At 34.6% G+C, this 23,583-nt stretch overlaps 1 protein-coding gene across 1 annotated transcript; it reads right to left on the reverse strand.

Annotated features, from left to right (window-relative positions):
- Positions 1-11,138: 11,138 nt before the first annotated feature.
- LOC128207969 (galectin-5-like) lies at positions 11,139-22,017 on the reverse strand. Its single transcript, XM_052911205.1, has 5 exons — positions 21,902-22,017; positions 16,126-16,158; positions 15,509-15,597; positions 15,012-15,207; positions 11,139-11,722 (listed from the first exon to the last, which is right to left on the reverse strand). Exons 1-5 carry the CDS (start codon positions 21,920-21,922, stop codon positions 11,603-11,605), a joined length of 459 nt encoding a protein of 152 aa, XP_052767165.1. The 5' UTR covers positions 21,923-22,017; the 3' UTR covers positions 11,139-11,602.
- Positions 22,018-23,583: the final 1,566 nt, after the last annotated feature.

Raw genomic sequence — 23,583 nt, forward strand, 5'->3', positions numbered from 1 at the left:
GTATGGGTATGTGTATTTATTCACGCGCAATCTCGCCATTGTCTTTTTTGCATACGTGTAATGTATGTATGGGTATGTGCATTTATTGACGCGTAATCTCGCCATTGTCATTTTTTCAAACGTGTAATGTATGTATGGGAATGTGCATTTATTCACGCGAAATCTCGCCATTGTCTTTTTTGCATACGTGTAATGTATGTATGGGAATGTGCATTTATTCACGCGTAATCTCGCCATTGTCTTTTTTGCATACGTGTAATGTATGTATGGGTATGAGCATTTATTCACGCGCAATCTCGCCATTGTCTTTTTTTGCATACGTGTAATGTATGTATGGGTATTAGCATTTATTCAAGCGCAATCTCGCCATTGTCTTTTTTGCATACGTGTAATGTATGTATGGGTATGAGCATTTATTCACGCGCAATCTCGCCATTGTCTTTTTTGCATACGTGTAATGTATGTATGGGTATGTGCTTTTATTCACGCGCAATCTCGTCATTGTCCTTTTTGCATACGTGTAATGTATGTATGGGTATGTGCATTTATTCACGCACAATCTCGACATTGTCATTTTTTCATACGTGTAATGTATGTAAGGGTATGAGCATTTATTCACGCACAATCTCGCCATTGTCTTTTTTGCATACGTGTAATGTATGTATTGGTATGTGCATTTATTCACGCACAATCTCGCCATTGTCTTTTTTGCATACGTGTAATGTATGTATGGGAATGTGCATTTATTCACGCGCAATCTCGCCATTGTCTTTTTTGCATACGTGTAATGTATATATGGGTATGTGCATTTATTCACGCGCAATCTCGCCATTGTCTTTTTTTCATACGTGTAATGTTTGTATGGTTATGTGCATTTATTCACGCGCAATCTCGCCATTGTCTTTTTTGCATACGTGTAATGTATGTATGGGAATGTGCATTTATTCACGCGCAATCTCGCCATTGTGTTTTTTGCATACGTGTAATGTATGTATGGGTATGTGCATTTATTCACGCGCAATCTCGCCATTGTCTTTTTTGCATACGTGTAATGTATGTATGGGTATGAGCATTTATTCACGCGCAATCTCGCCATTGTCTTTTTTTCATACGTGTAATGTTTGTATGGGAATGTGCATTTATTCACGCGCAATCTCGCCATTGTCTTTTTTTCATACGTGTAATGTATGTATGGGAATGTGCATTTATTCACGCGCAATCTCGCCATTGTCTTTTTTGCATACGTGTAATGTATGTATGGGTATGAGCATTTATTCACGCGCAATCTCGCCATTGTCTTTTTTGCATACGTGTAATGTATGTATGGGTATGAGCATTTATTCACGCGTAATCTCGCCATTGTCTTTTTTTCATACGTGTAATGTATGTATGGATATGTGCATTTATTCACGCGCAATCTCGCCATTGTCTTTTTTGCATACGTGTAATGTATGTATGGGTATGTGCATTTATTCAAGTGCGATCTCGCCATTGTTTTTTTTGCATACGTGTAATGTATGTATGGGTATGAGCATTTATTCACGCGTAATCTCGCCATTGTCTTTTTTGCATACGTGTAATGTATGTATGGGTATGTGCATTTATTCACGCGTAATCTCGCCATTGTCATTTTTGCATACGTGTAATGTATGTATGGGTATGAGCATTTATTCACGCGCAATCTCGCCATTGTCTTTTTTGCATACGTGTAATGTATGTATGGGTATGAGAATTTATTCACGCGCAATCTCGCCATTGTCTTTTTAGCATACGTGTAATGTATGTATGGGTATGTGCATTTATTCACGCGCAATCTTGCCATTGTCTTTTTTGCATACGTGTAATGTATGTATGGGTATGAGCATTTATTCACGCGCAATCTCGCCATTGTCTTTTTTTGCATACGTGTAATGTATGTATGGGTATGAGCATTTATTCACGCACAATCTCGCCATTGTCTTTTTTTCATACGTGTAATGTATGTATGGGTATGAGCATTTATTCACGCACAATCTCGACATTGTCTTTTTTTCATACGTGTAATGTATGTATGGGTATGAGCATTTATTCACGCGCAATCTCGCCATTGTCTTTTTTGCATACGTGTAATGTATGTATGGGTATGAGCATTTATTCACGCACAATCTCGCCATTGTCTTTTTTTCATACGTGTAATGTATGTATGGGTATGAGCATTTATTCACGCGCAATCTCGCCATTGTCTTTTTTGCATACGTGTAATGTATGTATGGGTATGAGCATTTATTCACGCGCAATCTCGCCATTGTCTTTTTTGCATACGTGTAATGTATGTATGGGTATGTGTATTTATTCACGCGCAATCTCGCCATTGTCTTTTTTGCATACGTGTAATGTATGTATGGGTATGTGCATTTATTGACGCGTAATCTCGCCATTGTCATTTTTTCAAACGTGTAATGTATGTATGGGAATGTGCATTTATTCACGCGAAATCTCGCCATTGTCTTTTTTGCATACGTGTAATGTATGTATGGGAATGTGCATTTATTCACGCGCAATCTCGCCATTGTCTGTTTTGCATACGTGTAATGTATGTATGGGTATGTGCATTTATTCACGCGCAATCTCGCCATTGTCTTTTTTGCACACGTGTAATGTATGTATGGGTATGTGCATTTATTCACGCGCAATCTCGCCATTGTCTTTTTTGCATACGTGTAATGTATGTATGGGTATGAGCATTTATTCACGCGCAATCTCGCCATTGTCTTTTTTGCATACGTGTAATGTATGTATGGGAATGTGCATTTATTCACGCGCAATCTCGCCATTGTCTTTTTTGCATACGTGTAATGTATGTATTGGAATGTGCATTTATTCACGCGCAATCTCGCCATTGTGTTTTTTTGCATACGTGTAATGTATGTATGGGAATGTGCATTTATTCACGCGCAATCTCGCCATTGTCTTTTTTGCATACGTGTAATGTATGTATGGGTATGTGCATTTATTCACGCACAATCTCGCCATTGTCTTTTTTCATACGTGTAATGTATGTATGGGAATGTGCATTTATTCACGCGCAATCTCGCCATTGTCTTTTTTGCATACGTGTAATGTATGTATTGGTATGTGCATTTATTCACGCGCAATCTCGCCATTGTCTTTTTGCATACGTGTAATGTATGTATGGGTATGTGCATTTATTCACGCGCAATCTCGCCATTGTCTTTTTTGCATACGTGTAATGTATGTATGGGTATGTGCATTTATTCACGCGCAATCTCGCCATTGTCTTTTTGCATACGTGTAATGTATGTATTGGTATGTGCATTTATTCACGCGCAATCTCGCCATTGTCTTTTTTGCATACGTGTAATGTATGTATGGGTATGTGCATTTATTCACGCGTAATCTCGCCATTGTCTTTTTTGCATACGTGTAATGTATGTATGGGTATGAGCATTTATTCACGCGCAATCTCGCCATTGTCTTTTTTGCATACGTGTAATGTATGTATTGGTATGAGCATTTATTCACGCGCAATCTCGCCATTGTCTTTTTTGCATACGTGTAATGTATGTATGGGTATGTGCATTTATTCACGCGCAATCTCGCCATTGTCTTTTTTGCATACGTGTAATGTATGTATATGTACGTGCATTTATTCACGCGCACTCTCGCCATTGTCTTGTCTGCATAACGCTTAACGTATATATAAGTATGTGCATTTATTCACGCGCAGTCTCGTCGTTGTCGTTTCTTTCTATTTGTAATCAGTTAATGAATATATTTATTTATTCACGCAAACTCCCACCATTGTGTTTTCTTTTAATGTGTAATATTATCAGTTTATGAGCAGCTTAAGACATAGTCGATAGTTAGTTCGACATACTAATGTACAATCGCATAACCATGCATTGATAATTGTCGTTTAATTTGTGAGGATCATCTGTCCTTTCTTCCGCATGCGGAGAGATAACCTTGAGTTAATACTTTTAACTGGTTTTCTCATCATATTGCGAGTTTTGCCTGATTTATTCACTTGCAGGTGATGTTTGTATCTGGTCGTTGAGTACCTGAGATTACCTTACCGGTTTTTATGTTATTTCTCACTATATTCGTATTATGTAAGGATGGATTTGGGTCACTTATGAAGTTATGGTCATATTACCTAGTTTAAGCCCCAAGTAGACTCGTGTTCCGGAGAACTCGTGTTTCACTGACCAATATAAGGCCGTCATCTCATCATTATCGATCAGGCTGTTTTAGTGAATTGTATTAGTGGTAATTATACGTTTGCACCTCTTGATTATTAGGTTTTGCATTTCCTTGTGCCTCTAAGCAGTATTTTTAATATTTGACTACTGGGCTTGCCCCTGTAGTTTTCATTTTATAATTCATGCATTATTATTTGACCATAAAAGTTTTTCGTGTGTGTTTTCACACTGTCAAAATGTAAAAGAAGATTGATTTTTTTTTCAGAAATTGTATCATCACCTCCGACTTCATAGAACAAAATTATATTTATCATTAATAGTTGAATTCCTTGTCACTTTTATTATCCAACACCCGTTGGATATGCATAAAACGTAGAAACTGTATGCACAAAGAAGTCTTGGGCAACGCTGTTTTAACATCATTATCAACGAGAGACAATATTGCCTTCACCACAAGTGTTGCAGAGTGCGCATTATTTCTTACAACAAGAACTTTATGCAGAGTGCTGTTTCCTCGCACGAAAGTCGTCTTTGCCCAATGTATATGCGTTATGCATATGGCATGAAACCACAATAATGTTGACTATTTGTTTCATATAGATACTTCCCAATTTAATAACAATGAACTAGCAGCTGTATAACAATCTAGGACACATAATTTAATCACAAGAAAATATAACGTTGTACATTGAAACGGCCGTCAAAACATGTTGATGTTATGTATTAGATGGATTAGATGGATGTTCACAAATAGACGTTGATTACCCACTAAACTGCCTACTTTCGACCAGAAAAAAATAGAATTTGCTCATCAATTTGCACATGAGGCAATGTCAACAAAATATGTATAACATTAACTATAGATTCGTGAATAATTCACAATTCATTATTTTGTTGTCATATTTCATCCAATTTCGTATTTGCTTTAGGGTGTTAATGAAATATAAAAAGTCGCAAGTTCAAAAGTCGAAAACAGGTTTCGTGATGCAGCACTAAAGCTAATGAAATCAATCACTTAAACGAAAAATTGAAACCGTTCGGTGGAACCAATGTATGACAATATATGTAAATATGAATTGGACGTGTTTTAAGTTAGGTTTCATGTTGTATTATTCAAAGCCTTTCATGGAATGTGACCGGTAGTCTTCATTTTGCTCCCAACAGAGTTTAGAATTCAAATTTTGATTACTGTACTTATCCCTGCAGTTTGTTACTGCAATGGGATAATGTGTAAGTGTCAAAACTGCACCGGAGGTGATATTAACAATTAAAGATGACTGTATCCGAAATAATGCTCAGTTTATTAGAGATTGATATATCGAGTTTACTGTGCATTGACTGTGTTTGTAGAGGTTTGGTTTGGTAGAGCACATTAAATTAGTCATATTAGCTTTATGATGTATAGGATGTTTGTACCAAAATAAACCCGTACCTTTGCTGTTATTTAACTTTCTTGTTTTTAGGGTTATCACAAGTGTATCCTATACAGATCTAGCTTACAATCAACTTTACCAGTACTGCTATAATCATTTACACCACCACAACCACCACCACAACCACCACCACAACAACCACCATCAACAACAACAACATCAAGAGATCATAACAAATATTCAACTTACCTGGTTTGGATCCACTTTTTCCATAGTTGGTGATTTTCTTAAATCAAAGCTGGTTTATTCTCCTTTCGGTAAAGTAATATAACTTCTTAGCTTACAGCCAACTCGCAAATGCGTTTGTTATCACGTAAAACAATTTATGTAATTTGTTGAACGGTGAAACATTTTATCTATATGTATCTATTTTATCTATAGGTAAGGAACACCAAACTGATGTTTCGTTCCGCAGATTTACCACTCCTATTTTTTTGAAAATGTGAAAAAATAAGGTTTGCCCGCACCTATATTTTGATCACAAAGCAGTTTTTTGGCGGTAATTATTTTTTAAAAGGCTGGAAAATAATCAATTATAATTTTTCTACGCTACCGATGCGTGGTGTTTTATACTGTATATTGATCGGATTAACATTGGTTTCAATAAATTCAATCCAAATGGCGGCTTCCGGTATAAACACTGTGGCTCGAATTTTGGAAATAATTTTTACAATAACTGTGTTTAGACCATGCTTGAAGTCATTGTTCATCGTCTCATGCACTAAAATAGCATTAATTGAATCAATAATTAATTATGCAATAAAGCATGTGTATCTGATACTGGTAGCTATGTTATTGCGTTGTTAGTGTTTCTTTCTGAATAGAAATCGGCATAATGAACAATGACTCAACTATGTACTATGTGATACAAGTCATAACACAAGTGACAAGAAGTTTACCTTCTGATATCAATGCTGAAGATGACCGCTTAACTTAATAGGGACATGGTTCATTGTTTGGCCCAAATTGATGTATCAAAATCATGACATTCAAATTCTGACAAACCGACAGTATCGAACAAATATCTTTTCAGAAATAGCAATATAAACACTTAAGAAACTTAAGTGTATTTGGAGTCAGGTCTTTGATGATGCCAGTGTAAAACAACTTTTTTCAAACATCCAAAATAAATCCTAATTAATGTTAAAATACAGTTGCAAATGATGTTAAAATGATTCAGTTTTAGATTTATATAAGTCGTTTCAAGCTTTTTTCTTAACGCAGGGTTATTTTTTATTATGAATGATCGTCATACTTGAAATATGTTTTAATTATATTAGAAATTTGATTTATCCATATAATGTGTGTACTAAACACAGATGATGAATAATATATGTTTAGACATTTTCCTAATGTCCATTAGAGGTTCAGTTCAAGATTGCATTGAAATGGGTTTAAGGGCATTTATACTGAACAATGTTTCTTAAATTGATTTTAAGGAAAACAAATATTCGCCCATCGCTCGCTTCGGGTTTTATGAAAACTGAGAAAATTGTATTATTTTCTTTTTGCTCGCTCGGTCCAGTTTTTGAGTGTGCAAAAAACGAAACATTAATTTGGTGTGGCCTAATTGGGTTTTGCACATGAAGAGATTATAATGCATGAACATCTGATTCAAGTGCACTATCTCAATTTTCAACTCAACTCAACTCAACACTCGTTTTATTTACTAATTCAGGTTACAATGTATGCAACAACATAAATAGGATATATAAATGCATGTTAAATTAATATGGCGCATAGATAGGGACTAATTAGAGCGAGAGTAATTCGATCCGGAGGAATCTAGCGCGATGATAATTTCATTATAGATTGCTACCTTAAAAATTAACTTGATAAATATGTCCAATGCATTAAGTTTGATGCATTTGGTTTGGCGGGAATAGAATATTATATACGACTTATGTTTTGAGAGTATATTTCTACGGTCAGTAGCAAGATACTAAAAAAGGCCTAAATGTTTTTTTCTGGCAGTGCTTTTTGAATAAATCCATCGCGCAAGAATATCGACGAACACTTTATTTGTGAAATGTCTTCATAACTCATTAATTATACATACCAAAATCGCTTTGTCGACGTAGGATATCTCGACTTTTCGGGTTTTTTCTCCGGTCCCGAATTTATTACTTCTTATTCTATATAAAAATAAATATGCTTGTGCCTATTTTTTATCTAGATATTTCCGCTTTGTCCACCTCCTATTTTAGTCCCTGTGTACTTCACACATTTTCCTTGTTTCTCATGTCGAACTGTAGATCGAGTTGAAGGTGCGAAAATACGACGTTTGCGTCTTGTCGCAAAATTACCGTGCATGTCAAAATAACAAACTGTCATAATTGGAGGTAAATTGAAGTTGATTAAAGTGTGAATAATTAAAGTTGTTTGTTTATATTTTTAGTTGAAGAGATATTTATTTCTCAAGCTATTCATCGAAACGCACAAGGACGCTGATGACATCTTCGGAAAATTCGAAAACATTGAAAGAAACTATACTGCATGTAGAAAACAAACAGGCATAACGAATGTGCTATTTTAAGTTGTTGTCATGTGTGCTGTACTGTTTTCTTACAGTGTACAAGTGAATGTAATTGTGGTTTAATATATATTTGTGTAATCCATAAACGTGAATTAAATAAATTTGACACAAATAATTCGTGTTTTTGCCACCTTATTCAATAGTATGTTTGCCGTTTTTACGACGATAACAAGACCGTTCAATTTCAGACATTTCATGTGTTGGAATTGGTGATATTTTTTATGAAATTCGGATGTGTCGAATGTTCGTTATGTGGACTTTTTCCCTAGGTACCGACAAAGTCGACATATCGAGTTTCGACTGTATATTCATTGCATAACAAGATAGCGAACAAGCAGGGTTTTTTTCACATTTCACTATTACCTAACCGCAAAACATCTTATGAACATTAATTACAGCACTACTTTATCAGCTACTCATGCACAACACGGCTCCGTATCTATCAGAGCAGAATGGTAATGTTAAGGAGGTTGTAAACCACCGTCGTTCTGTTCTAACAGCGCCGGTGGTAATACGCCGGTTTGCGCATTTATACAGTCGGTATAGTTTTCGTTTTACCGTTAAAGAGTATGTAGGCCTAGAGGCCTACAGTTGTAGAGTAGGGCAATGCAGTGTGAGTAAATTCATTTTCGTGTTGTTTATGTCAGCTGGTACCGACACCTTTTAAGTATATATCGCTTGGAACCTGGCATTAACTCCATTCTGTGTGTGTGAGTAGTTGTGTGCGTGTGTGTGCGCGCGCGCGTGTGTGTGTGTGTGTGTGCATGTGTGCGTGTGTGCGTGTGTGTGTGTGTGTGTGTGTGTGATCGTAAGTATGTCTGTGTTCGTTTGATCGTAAGTGTGTGTGTGTTTGTGTGCGTGTGGGTGTGTGTGAGAGTGTGTGCGTGCGTGCGAGTGTGTATGTGGACGTTTATCAACTAAACCGGTTTAATACTCATTAAAAATGGACATGCAAACATGTTTGCTACAGACAGAAAGAGATTTTTTTTCAAGAAACAGTACTCTATTATTATGAACCTATGATACGTTTAAAATGTCTTCAAAACTTCTTATTGCAGCGTTGCTCGCAAACAAGCTAAGAAACAAATGGGTTTCTAAAATTAAAACATCTTTTAGAGAATTAGGTCGTTCTCAATGGGGCACGGACTATCAATGTAAAGCGCGTTTGTAGTTTAAGCCGATGTTGTACTTGGATACAATAAGATATTTGATAGATACACCTTCCGTGCATTTTCTTTGCTAAGTCATCATGACACTGAGGATATTCTTTTTCAAACCTTTAAGCTTTTAATTCCAATAACATTCAATTTAAAGATATAAAGAATCTCACGGCGTACGACTATAGTTTACTTGGTGGAAACCCTATTACAAACATTTTACAAAAGAGTAACATTTATAGGACATTTTTCTTAAAAACGGATCAGATCCTTCGCATAATTAGAATATTACAATTTCGCAAACCCAGCGATGCGTTCACGGAAAGTTGTCATGTTTAATAATCTACTTCGTGCATAGATACATTTCATTTCCAATTCTCTTAACGGTAAATTGGTTGGTGTACAAAAGGACGACTCCTGTAATAAGCATTTAAATGATTTGTTGCTTGTAGACTAAATGCTATTAAATGACTATTCAGGTGTACTACAGAACACAATATAACACCTCGGTACATAGCGTCTGTCTTTGCTAATGTAGCTGCTATCGACCTTATAGATACAGAGATGACGTTCATTGATATGCTGTATATAGAGGATGACGTTGCTCATCCGCTTTTCTGTCTTCTTTCGACCAGAAAAAACCCTATTTCTTCATGAGACACCGATTCGCCTGTCTACACAACGTGTATAACATTAACTACGGACTCGTCAAGGACTCACAGTTCATTAATTTGTTGTCATATTACATCCAATATCGAACATTACTGCAAGATGTTAATGGACGATTAATACTAGAAAGTTCAAAAGTCAAAAACATGTAAATTAAAGCAGCACTGTAACATGATGGAATCAATCACTTAAAGCAAACATTGAAAAAAATTATTTCGTTGGAACACATATCAATTGCCTTTCAAAGTATGTTTGCGGAAGGCTGTTGTCTTAAAATTTATGACTAAAAAATTTAGAAACACTAATAAAGACTAAGATTTTGAAGACGTATTATGAACACGCTTCAAAGTTACTTGTTGACGTTTTTGAGAGTGCTATGAAACGTTTTACTGTGTTAGCTGTGCGTTCTTCAGGTGATTTTTTTCTGTGTTGTATATACGATATTCTCTTATGAAAGCGGTACCACATGGAGCTGTCCTGGTTCACCAAATGATGATAGCAGGTTAAGCTTGTAACAGTATAACCGCGTGAGGTAACACGCTCAAAACTTCTACGATAATGAATTCGACTTTTATTAGCACTTGCTGACGAGGCCAATTAATTTTCTTAATGAACTGCGTTCAACAACATTTTACCAAGAAAAACTAGACCATTACAGCCATTTTATCCAAAAGGACATTTCTACGGAAATTATTTCTCTGTATAAAAACCTTTTAAAAAAGATTCCATCACATTTCTCATAAAAGGCGATTTTGACAGCCAATGAAAATGGTCCATTTCTCCAATCCTGTATTTGCCGAGTTTTGAAGCCAATCAAAACGGTGGAAACTCATATTAGCCGAGTTTGGTCGATATTGGCCGAGTTTTGGCATAAATTGTCAGCAATTGTCTGCTATTAGTACCATAATTATCCCCGTGTCGCTTCAAATACGTAATAGTTTATTTATAATGAGTATGTTCTAACAATAATAAATACATATGGAGTTTTGTTGTAATTTAACTATTCTTCTTTTCAAAAGCGTTCAAAGGCTGATCATATCTAATTCTTCACGTTTTTTAGCTTACAAATTTGTCTTCTTGTATACACATCCTTCTGTAGGACAATAGTCCTCAGTATTAAAACACATTTTTAGAAACCATGTAGCAGTTCAAATATTTATTGTGATACTGTATTACATTTAAGGGGATATTTACAAATGAATGTAAAAGGCAAACTTTAATTTTGAGCTCCGCCTGACTCCGTCGCTCATAAAGGAGGGCAATCCAACGGGCAAGGAAATAACACATTGAAATGTTAACATTTCTAAATTGTACGGAAATGTAATGCAAATGGACAATCAATACTTGCTGTACAATGAGTATGATTATGGGAAACATATTATGCACCACTTTCTTTTTTTATCCCACACTAGAAAGATGATAATGTATTTTATGCAAAAGAACAAAAAGTAACAAAACGTATCTCGAATTAAACTTAAGACGAAATGCCAATTACTTTCAACAGAAACATGAAAAAATGTCATCACAAATTCTAACCACTTTTGTTTAAAATGACGTCACATTCTTTTACACCGATGATGAACTGACATTAATAACAGGAACTGTTTATCCATGGAAACGGACCTGTGTCAGACGAAGGTCTCCGGTGATTCGGAGGGAGTCGAAGCGCCCCAATGGCTGAAGACGGTGGCAGTACTCCAACAGATGCTGGTTGTTAACTGCAACCTTATGATGACAGAGAAATGAACATAAGTTACTATCGTTGTACAGTTACAGAAGAAACGGACATGTCAACAACAACATGTACGTAACATAAAATAGTTCATTTGGACATAAACACTGTTAAGCATTCATTAACATAAATACATTTTAAAGGGAAAAACACATATTTTTACAACTTATACATAGATTTTTGTAACATTTTAAACAAATTTTGATGAAACATTATTGTTGAGAAGCTTCAACCGTATGCCGTTTCTAGATCGAAAGTCTATGAATGCGCAATAAAGCTTTCGTCGTTAATGTTGTATTACTTTGTTAGTACACAAGAAATTGATCATTTTTTCGTCGGATTTACCGCACCTAGAATTCGAAAATCGAAAAAAAACAACTTTTTTTTTGCGCCCGCACATACTATTTCGCCGCGAATATTTTTTTTGTTTACTTCTGAATTTTCTTTTTCTTCTGAAGTTCTTTTACTTGGAATTTAAACCTGCAATGCTGACTTCGCCTTTTTTGCTTGTTCGCACTCATCCGTATACCACGGACATATATGCTTTCTCCTAGGGGGGATTAAGAGTTGTGTTTACAATGCGCTTTGTTACACCAAATACACCAAATGCACTTGCATACAGTACCTGTTAAACAGTATTTATACCATTATTTATATCAACATTAGATGACACAATACAGGAGAAAATTTCATTTTGATGGTTTTCTTCATTTAAAAATGTTTCATTAAAATGTTCAGCTTTCATAATATCCCATACTAACTTATATATTATAACTGGGTCAGTATTTTCCTTATAATGAATTAACATAATCTTATAATTTATCTGTTTTGGCACATGGGAATATCCGGAAAAACTGCTATGTTACAGATACACATGTCAGTGTCTAGATTATAATAGTTTTTTTTTCTATATTTATTCATCTTTTTCTAATACATTAATACCTTTTAACACATTTTCTTTGATAAACATTCATATACCACCATGACCTCTTTGACTCTTACGTTTTACAGACATACTTTCAATTCTAGGTACACACATTCACATTTATAACCTTTTAAATTAAATTCATTGTTTTTACTCTGCCAAGTTTTGCTACAAAATATACTATCAAAATTATTCACAAAGTTTACGAAATCACCATCTTTGAGACAGTTGTTGCGATAGTTATGACCTCTACTGTAGTCTTTAATAGCGGCAGCATAGGGAATATAATATACGTAGTCCTCTACAAAGTGTGCTCAATTTATGCCCTTGGTGTCAAAACTGGCCCCGCCTCGAGATTCCCAAATTTAAGACTTACATAAGGAAATCTTCAACACTATAATTGCTTGAAACCGCTACCCCAGACCCTTGATATTTGTATGTAGCACCATATATATATATATATATATATATATATATATATATATATATATATATATATATATATATATATATATATATATATATATAGTTGTCCTCTACCAAGTTTGTTCAAATTATTTCTTTAGCTCATAGCTGGCAACACCGCGGGGGTCACAAATTTCCTGAATAATTATGGAAAGAACATTTTGAAAAAAATTCTGTCAAAAACAACAAGCCCTAGACCTTTTATATTTTGTATGTAGCATCATATGATGGCCCTCTAAAAAAATCAAAATATATCGCTTAGGTCGAAGCTGACCACGCCCCGGGGGTCACACGTTTTCAATAAACTTAAATATGGAAATCTAAAAAAAATCATGTCTGAAACTGCCTGGCTCAGACCCTTGATATTTTGTATGTAGCATCATTTATTTTTGTATCATGTTTGTTCAAATTATTCCCCTGTGTTCAAAGCTGGCCCCATCCCAGGGGATAACAGTTTCCTACAGACTGATATAAGAAACATTTGTAAATATTTTTGTCTAAAATCGCTAGACACAGACCCTTTACTCGTATTTTGTAAGTCGTATAATAAAGTTGTTCTCTACCAAGTTTGCTCAAAGTGTGCCCTAAGGGTCAAAGCTGGCCTTATCCCTTTTGACCTACTTTCTTAATTTTAAAGTTACAGCAATGCATTTCGAACCATGTGTACAGTTTTGAAAAATAATTGCAATGTTTTCATTGCATCACCTTAAGTTTGACTTTTTGAGCTACTTTCTTACTTTTGAAGCTACAACAATGGAATTTGGACAATGTGTAAAGTTTTGAAAACAAATATCAATATATGTTGCGTAGGATTGTAAAATTGCCCTCTACGAAGATTGTGCAAATTATGCCCCTGGGTTCAAAATTGGCCCCGTCCCGAGGTCACCTGTGTTAATTTCAGAAGTAAAGGAAAGCACAAAGACCCTTCTTGTCTGACACTCAAAGGCCTAGAGCTAAGATATTTGGTGGGTAACATTGTCAGGCAGTATCAAAGTTTAAAACTTCCACTCAGGTCAGTGATTACGATCCATCATGGCTTCTTGTTTTCACACAAGTAAACCGGTTTGTTTTTAAAACCAGAACTGCCAATTTAACACGTTTTCTGGCCAGGGTACTAGATTAATAAGCACGCTTGGAGTTGAAGCTTTGAAATCTAAGCTCATGCTTCTTTCTTGCACCCATAGTATTAAACTATAAAGAAAAAATCCCGAGTTGTCATTGCAAAGATTATTGTTATAGGAAACAGTCAGGTTTATATACAGCTTAAATGAACATCTTTATCTCATTAAATAACTTAGTTGTCGTCGACAATGACTAAATAATGTTTCCAGTCGTAATAAATATATTATTTTTATCATCAATTATCCCTTAAATCAGAGATATTTTTACATGGTTTCACATGTGTCCTTTTATAGTAACGCGATGTATGACATTACATCAATCCCGTGTCACCTCTAAAATCATTGTGTATGAAAATAAGCCCTTTTCTCTTTTACCACGCATGAATCGTTCGCGCCCTGTATTTCTTAATTGTCTAATCATCAGTATATTAATATGTTAGTGACAGGGATATAGTACATTGTGTATATTCCACCTGATTCAAGGCGCCACATCCAGTTAATTGTGATTGGTATTTAGGACATTTATCATCCGGGCAACAGTATCATTAACTGTCGTGTTTCGTCAAAGTTGAAAAATGCTACATAAACAAGCGTAGGTTGACCGCGTGCTAGGAATACGAGCACAGCGTTTCATAACAAACTGTTACGTAAATGATTGAAAGGGATTGATGACATCGGACCAACTCTGTTATAGTCTACAAGGTAAACATACATAACAAGCTTACATTGCTTGCGAGATGTGAGCTAGAACATGGTTTTGTTGTGAAGTACCTTAAAGTTTGACGTTTCGACCTTTATCACCATTTCAAACCAAACGTCATGGCTAAATGGAAACCATGCACTGTCCCTTTCCTCTCTGCCCCAACCGATACCTCTCTGCTGGGTGTTCCGTACGATAACGTTGCCATCAAACCTGACGTCGAAGTGGAACGCGATGTCATCACCATGCTCAAAGTTTATAGTGAACCTAGGCATACACAATTACAATTATCTACTTGATTTAAGACGTATCATTGGGGGGCTGGCAATATTCAAAGTTACTTACATACTTCTAAAAGTAAACATGGTATTATGTCAATGTATATAAATAAACAGAGTTAGTGTCTGTACAAAAGTTGCATTATAGCAAATAAACAAGGGAATATAGATCGACATAAAGTGCCCTAGAGTTATAATTCTTGCATGATTCACAGCCTCACATAACTATCCATCTTTGTTTCAAAATTTAAACAATTACTTCAAGTAGGTTTGACTAAGTGCCAGGATACCTGCTCTTAGATCTCTGAATGGGTATGCCGCTGATGACGATCATCTTGTTGGGGTAGAGTCCGCCAAAATTTTGCACAAACGGCACAGGCTGTCATAGACAAAAAAATAATCAATCATCAATTACTCGTGAAAATCAAGTCAACAAGCGCATTCTCTCAACTCATGTACGACTGAAAAATATTGTGGTATACTATAAAGACTTAAAATATTTGCTATGTAGAGGATATTTATTTTTATAGAAAACAACGATATTACCATTTTACCATATTTAAAGTATAACATTAATATTAAAAAATCTGTATCAGAGATATTAAACAGTGTAACATAATCGTAAGATGTTTTAGTTTGAAAACTTACTAGGTTCGCGTGCTAAAATCATGTGTCTCATTAAATATAGGTCAAGAAGTTAAATATCTAATCATTATTTAGTGAATAATTAATTAATTGTTTAAATTGTTCATATCGCTCTCGTTTCTTTTCTGTGACACCACGAAAACGTTAAGTCAAGCAATGTGACAGGCCAAACACTCCTTACTGCACCTACAATGTAGTTCACTGGCAATGTTGACCTTTATGTAATAGTATTACATGTATTATAACATACAAGTTCACGTACCGGGTTGAAAATTGGATTAAAGTCGCATTGAGTCTGAAAAAGAAAGTATGTCAAAAATTAAATTAAATTACTTTTTATAACCTTGCACAAAAATGTCACGTTGTTAAAACATAATAAGAGCTAAAAACTAAAACTTTAACAGTTTAGATATTGTTCATATGCTATGTCTATACATGTGTTTTCAGGATGTACACCCATTCTTAATTGTTTACTATTATTTACGTAAATTCGTACTTTTCATACAATTTTATCTTTTGAACCAATATTTGAAAAGTTACTTGTAAGTATTTACACATGTCGATTAATAAAGCATTTAAATTCATGAACCTTGTATTTGATTTCTACAAAAAGACACGTCTAATTTCCATGAATAGGTCTGCGCTAGGATACCTCAATGGTAATTCCTAAATTGGCTTAATAAGATGGTTTCCTTATTTAAGATACGTGATACCATAAGTAGAAAACTGAGTAATTGAACAATGGTATTAATCGAAATTAAACCAAATGGACGGCGCCATGATCTTATTCGAAAACATTTGAATTTAAAGCACTTTACGAGACGGTTTAAAAGATCGGCGGGTCGTCTGTTAGAAATCTCATAGCGTAACGCCCATCGGTTTCGAAAATTTCCTCATTTCAAGATTGCGGATTTATATAGAATGCGTTTTAACTTGTCCTCCCATCCTTGAATACTTTAAGCATATATGATCTGGAATAGTTCAATTCTAAACGATAAGTAGCTAAAATTATTGCGATTTCATGTGATAATTTACTTAACTACACGTACCTAATCATAAGAATTTATCGAAATAGAACATCCTAAATTCTTAAGGAATACCATGTTAGTCAGTTGATCATAAAATGTACTAAAAACATGCAATTCCTTTCAAATATTTGTATCATATAAATGGTTTTCACCAGTTGGAAATAGAAGTGAAAAAACGAATCTGTTGTTATGTCACGTTTCTTCTCTAGCTAGCTCGGCCACGCTACCTTAAAATTAAACTACAAACCTATTCTCGGACTGCACTGCCCCAAATATAAATATGAAATCAGTAATATATACACGCGATTGACAATAATTGCTTGCAAAAATGATTAGAAATTATTATTATGGTTCAAGAATCAGTGTTTAATTATCCCAAAACCAAGAACGCACAAACAGAAACACTACAACACCTATGGTTCATCTTCAAAAAGGACCATCGTACAAAACGTTAACAAAACAATTTCACAATATCAGTGAAACCCACAGTCCTAATTGTATAGCTTGTATGGGGAATCAAACCATTGACCCTGTTCAGACCGTCTGTTTCGCAATGATCCAGACTTACTAAGATGCCCAAAAAATGCAATGCTTCACTTTTATTCTCGTAGTCTCCATTAGTTAAGAACCCGCCCTAAACAGTACAAAAAGATACTTTAAAGCTTACATATATATTAACGTGATGTTCTCCCATCTGCGGTGAGACACAAACTAACCATATCTATCATTTCGCTGCTTAAGTACAGTAACATCTCGTGACCAAACCGAAATGATCCATTTTAACAACTCTTTTGGATGTACCTATTATAATATAACTTACATTAAAGAGTAGTATAGGGGTGTTAAGTTTATCAATCTTTAGAAACAGTAGTAAACTGTTAAGAATATAACTTTTGATTGTATCAATTTATGATTGACAGCTTAGTTTAGACATTTAATACTAAAACCATGACTTTAATACTAAATACACAAAATAATTCTTAAGAAGTTAAAGCGATAAAAGCGGAACTCGTTAAAAACAAATATTTTATAAATTTTACTAAATCACAAATGTTTATTTTCCAAGCTCAGGACTACAGAATTCCCAGAAAATTACACTTAAACCGGTCTTTCTATGAATAATTAAGCAAGTTTCAGAGTAATAATAAAGACAGCATTGTATTTCAGTTCAAAACATTGGATCCAAGATATATAATTTAATCAGTATCAGCTTTCCGTAGTTTCCGAAGGTGTGTGAAGTTGGCGTGTTGACCTGGATCGTAGATCGTAGATCAACAATAAAAGTAAATCAACATAAAAAATAATGTACATGAAACATTTTCGACCTGGATCGTAGATCATAGATCGACAACCTCTAACCGATTTCTATGTGTAACAGGTTGTCGATCTACGATCTACGATCCAGGTCAACAATATATTTCTGTATAACAGGTTGTCGATCTACGATTTACGATCAAGGTCAACAATAGTTTTCTGTATAACAGGTTGTCGATCTACGATCTATGACACTGGTCAACAATAGTTTTCTGTATAACAGGTTGTCGATCTACGATCTATGACCCTGGTCAACAATAGTTTTCTGTATAACAGGTTGTCGGTCTACGATCTATGACCCTGGTCAACAATAGTTTTCTGTATAACAGGTTGTCGGTCTACGATCTATGACCCTGGTCAACAATAGTTTTCTGTATAACAGGTTGTCGATCTACGATCTATGACCCTGGTCAACAATAGTTTTCTGTATAACAGGTTGTCGATCTACGATCTATGACCCTGGTCAACAATAGTTTTCTGTATAACAGTTTGTCGATCTACGATCTATGACCCTGGTCAACAATAGTTTTCTGTATAACAGTTTGTCGATCTACGATCTATGACCCTGGTCAACAATAGTTTTCTGTATAACAGGTTGTCGGTCTACGATCTATGACACTGGTCAACAATAGTTTTCTGTATAACAGGTTGTCGATCTACGATCTATGACACTGGTCAACACTAGTTTTCTGTATAACAGTTTGTCGATCTACGATCTATGACACTGGTCAACAATAGTTTTCTGTATAACAGGTTGTCGGTCTACGATCTATGACACTGGTCAACAATAGTTTTCTGTTTACGGGTTGTCGATCTACGATCTATGACACTGGTCAACACTAGTTTTCTGTATAACTGGTTGTCGATCTACGATCTATGACACTGGTCAACAATAGTTTTTTGTATAACAGTTTGTCGATCTACGATCTATGACCCTGGTCAACAATAGTTTTCTGTATAACAGGCTGTCGATCTACGATCTATGACACTGGTCAACAATAGTTTTCTGTTTACGGGTTGTCGATCTACAATCCAGGTCGACAATATTTCATGTGTTTTAGTTTGTCGAGCTACGATCTATGACCCAGCTTAACCGGTTCATATTTCCGTTTTATTGTAGATCTACGATTTATGATCTAGGTCAACAATGCATTGTTGATCTGCTATCTACGATCCAGGTCAACATTATTTTTGATGTTGTTTTACTTTTATTGTCAATCTACGAGTTATGATCTACGTCGACAATGCATTGTCGATCTACGATTTACGATCCAGGTCAGCAATTTGTTTGATGTTGTTTTACATTTATTGTCGATCTACGAATTATGATCTAGGTCAACAATGCATTGTTAATCTGCAATCTACGATCCAGGTCATCAATATGTTTGATGTTGATTTACTTTTCTTGTCGATCTACGATTGCTGATCTAAGTCGACAATGCATTGTCGATCTACGATCCAGGGCAACAATATATTTCTGTATAAGAGGTTGTCGATCTACAATCTATGATCAAGGTCAACAATTGTTTAATGTATAACAGGTTGTCGATCTACAATCTACGATCCAGGTCAACAATAGTTTTATGTATAACAGGTTGTCGATCTGCAATCTACGATCAAGGTCAACAATAGTTTTATGTATAACAGTTTGTCGATCTACAATCTACGATCCAGGTCAACAATAGTTTTATGTATAAGAGGTTGTCGATCTACAATCTACGATCCAGGTCAACAATAGTTTTATGTATAACAAGTTGTCGATCTACAATCTACGATCCAGGTCAACAATAGTTTTATGTATAAGAGGTTGTCGATTTACGATCTACGATCCAGGTCGACAATATTTTATGTATTTTGGTTTGTCGAGCTACGATCTATGACCCAAGTCAACTGATTCATATTTCCGTTTTATTGTCGATCTGCGATTTATGATCTAGATCAACAATGCATTGTTGATCTACGATCTACGATCCAGGTTGAACAATTTATTTATTGTTATGTTGATGTACGATCTACGAGCTACGCGCCAACTTCACACACCTAGTTTCCGAGTTTGGCTTTGGATAAAATGTGTTTTAGGAAAACCCAATTACAAGGGGAGGTAACTTTTCAAGAATTGCCTTTGTATTACAATGCATCCGCTGTGCACAACTGACAATAGTTGTAAATCGATGTGAAAAGTTTTATTTAAATCCCCCGTATGTATCGAGTTAAGCTTCAGGAAATCTTTGCTTAAAATATCAAAGTAAAAGTGAAATAATTTAGCGAGAAAGGTGGATAGTTAAATAATTACTTTAAAACATCCATTAGAAAGGGCGAATATTAAGAATGTAGACTTTTGCGTACACATTTGATTTAGAAATCTAGAGTTTATCATTATCTTAGTTATTTGATACGCGTTTAAAGCTGCACACTCACAGATATACGAATTTTACCACTTTTTTATTTTTTGTCTTGGAAAGAGCAATTTTTTGCTTATATATCTTTAATCCAATGATATAACACTGCGGACAAAAATCAGATCGTAGTTTTTCATATTTCTGTTCGAAAATGTTAAATGGCTTAACTAATGGTTTATGAAAAATGCATAAAACATCATTTTTTGAACTTAATTATAACAATCTCCGATATAATTTCTTGTCAGCAGTCTTATATAACTGGTTTCCATGGATTTTCGCAAAAAATGGCTCGTTCCAAAACAAAAAAGAAAAATTGTTGTTAAAACTTTCAATCTGTGAGAGTGCAGCTTTAAAGTACCGAATTATGCAATTATTGAAGGTTATTCAATTCAAACCTGGTAAGGGAAGTCAAAAATGATCAGTTATGAGGTCTTTGTTCAACGGTTAGACAAAGATCCGATTGATACCCGATACCGGCGAAATGGTAATGAATGGCAATACTAATTGTGATTTGAATAGGATTTGGGCATGAACTAAATCAATGCCAACCACACTATGTGCAATCAGTTTGACATTAACTTATGAGGTGAATAGAACCGCCTGAGCAAAGTGCGATGGGACAAGATAGCAAATAATTCAATTCGCTGCATGTATTGTTTATTGTTTCTTAATATTTGATTAGGACACTTGTTTTTGATAAGGAAATGTCAAACCTAACAATATAATAATGTTTGAATCATCCAAATACTACGAGTACTACATAAGTATAGAGGTTTATTTTTTCCTTTTTATCATAATGCAGAAAAATGTTGCTGAATCATGAAACTGTAACGAACATTTTTAAATCAAACAGGCAAAATACTTATCAAAGTCAATCTTATTATTTTACATAATTTTATTGCAACATTATTGCTAACAAGTTAACGTCAATAAATACATAAGGAATTGAGTTTTATTTATGTGTCATAGCACACTTTCGGTTCAATAACAAAGGAAAAACAAGGTAAAACAGTAAACTGTGCATTGAAGTTAATAATACTTCGATTGGCTGCAGATGTTTAAATCAGACACTTCTTGAAGGATTTAAAGGACGCTTTAAACACTAACAGAAAGCGATATGAAGATTTGTACAGCGCATTACTTTTAGTTTTTGGCATATTAATTTGTATATTTCATGTTGGTGATGATATATAAACATGTACATTTAATTTAACTTACCATCAAAATATCCTGTCATGATAATACAATATATATATTTCAAAACACACTTATTAAAACAAATTATTAAAAGTATTACCTGAAATGTTGGCTTTGCCATTTTTGTTATATTCCTCTGCAAAATTGGACAGCAGTTAACCACGCAAATACTTTATAAGTATCTAGCGTCGAAAGTTTATGAAACAAATATTTTAACGAGGGCTGTCCAATATATTATAAGTATTAGAACAATTTGAAGGTGAATTGATAAACATTTGGTTATAATTCTATTTCATTTTATCAAAATATTCCATTCTTATTCACATGTTTGATTTTCATACATTTTTATACATGTTTCCATCATTTTCCAGTCATTTAGTTTACTGGGCAATAGATACTTTCCATCCATTATAACACCTTTCGCATATAACACAGACATGTATAAGCCACTATGATGTATGTATAAAATCAAATGAAGCGCTTGCCATAAGACAACAGACCAGTATGCAATCATAATACCTATCATTACATAATTCAAGTAAAACATTGCTTTAAAAGTTTTTCGAGGCTCGAAGTATTTCTGCCGGTCCCTGGGAGTTCGAGCAAACGAGATTCGACTGTACGTAGTTTTGATATCTTTAATATTCTGTACCATAGTAACAGTCCGACGCAAATATGTCAAACTTACTGAGCAATAAGCAGCGTTCGTATATCAAAGTATAGTTGTTATTAAAACATGATTGAACAACAAAAAGTACTTGTGTTACAATTGATGAATAGTGAACTATGTTTGATGTTTTAGGGTATTATATGTCGATTGTATTTTGAAAATTATGAATCTCATGTCAGTATTTGACAACGAACGAATGGCACGTAGTCCTGAAAGGGCACCATACAATGTTTGGTTCTAAATTAAGATGACATAGGTATATTTTGAAAATAATTACTACAAGTAAACCATTTCGGCGTTTTGTGAGTTTTAGAGCGAATAAGCTATATAGTCAAATGTGTGTGAATAATCATTGAGATCTTTTGCATTCGAACAATGATACTATTTGTGTTTGAACTTACCGAAGACAAACTATAGTAACCTGTTCTTTTTTAAATCTCGTTATCGTTTTATGAGTATGGTATTATAAATATACAGCGTTTGTTTGTCCCCTTTCAAAGGGATTTTTTTTTCGGACCTGTAGATCGATTTGTGTTTGAAATAAAAAGTCATCATAAGTCAATGATTTTGGAACAACCCTTGTGACCATTCGTGCTAAGCATGAAACTGTCCTTGGCCTATGTGAAGCATATTTCAGTATTTAGTGTCTTTAAAGCAAAGATATGCGCTGTATCATGAAAGGAGATATTGAGTTAATCAAAGGTTTGAGCTGTTGAATACAAACGCATTATGTTACAACAGGAGGCATAAAATTACTATATTGCAATGTTATGTTTGCATATAAAGAAAAACTTGTTTTTGAATTTACAAAATCCAAAGTGCTCAAAAATCAGATTATCAGAATATATATCAAACCTTGTAAAGGCAGTTATTTCCTCCTTATTTATTATTTCCATTGCGATTGTTTTCTTTCGTATCATCTCTAATGCATTCTTTATTTATAGCTAGTAGTAGTCGTAGTAGTAGTAGTAGTAGTAGTAGTAGTAGTAGTAGTAGTAGTAGTAGGTAGTAGTAGTAGTAGTAGTAGTAGTAGTAGTAGTAGTAGTAGTAGTAGTAGTAGTAGTAGTAGTAGTAGTAGTAGTAGTAGTAGTATAGTAGTAGTAGTAGTATAG

The sequence above is a fragment of the Mya arenaria genome, chromosome 11 (genome assembly GCF_026914265.1).
Source record: "Mya arenaria isolate MELC-2E11 chromosome 11, ASM2691426v1".
Lineage (NCBI taxonomy): Eukaryota > Metazoa > Mollusca > Bivalvia > Myida > Myidae > Mya > Mya arenaria.

Coding starts and splice junctions, on each gene's coding strand:
- LOC128207969 (XM_052911205.1), bottom strand. CDS start 21,922: ATGGCAAAGCCAACATTTCAG. Junction 15,208..15,508: donor ATTCAGAGATCTAAGAGCAG/GTATCCTGGCAC, acceptor GTGTATGCCTAG/GTTCACTATAAACTTTGAGC. Junction 11,723..15,011: donor TCGAAACGTCAAACTTTAAG/GTACTTCACAAC, acceptor TGTCATCATAAG/GTTGCAGTTAACAACCAGCA.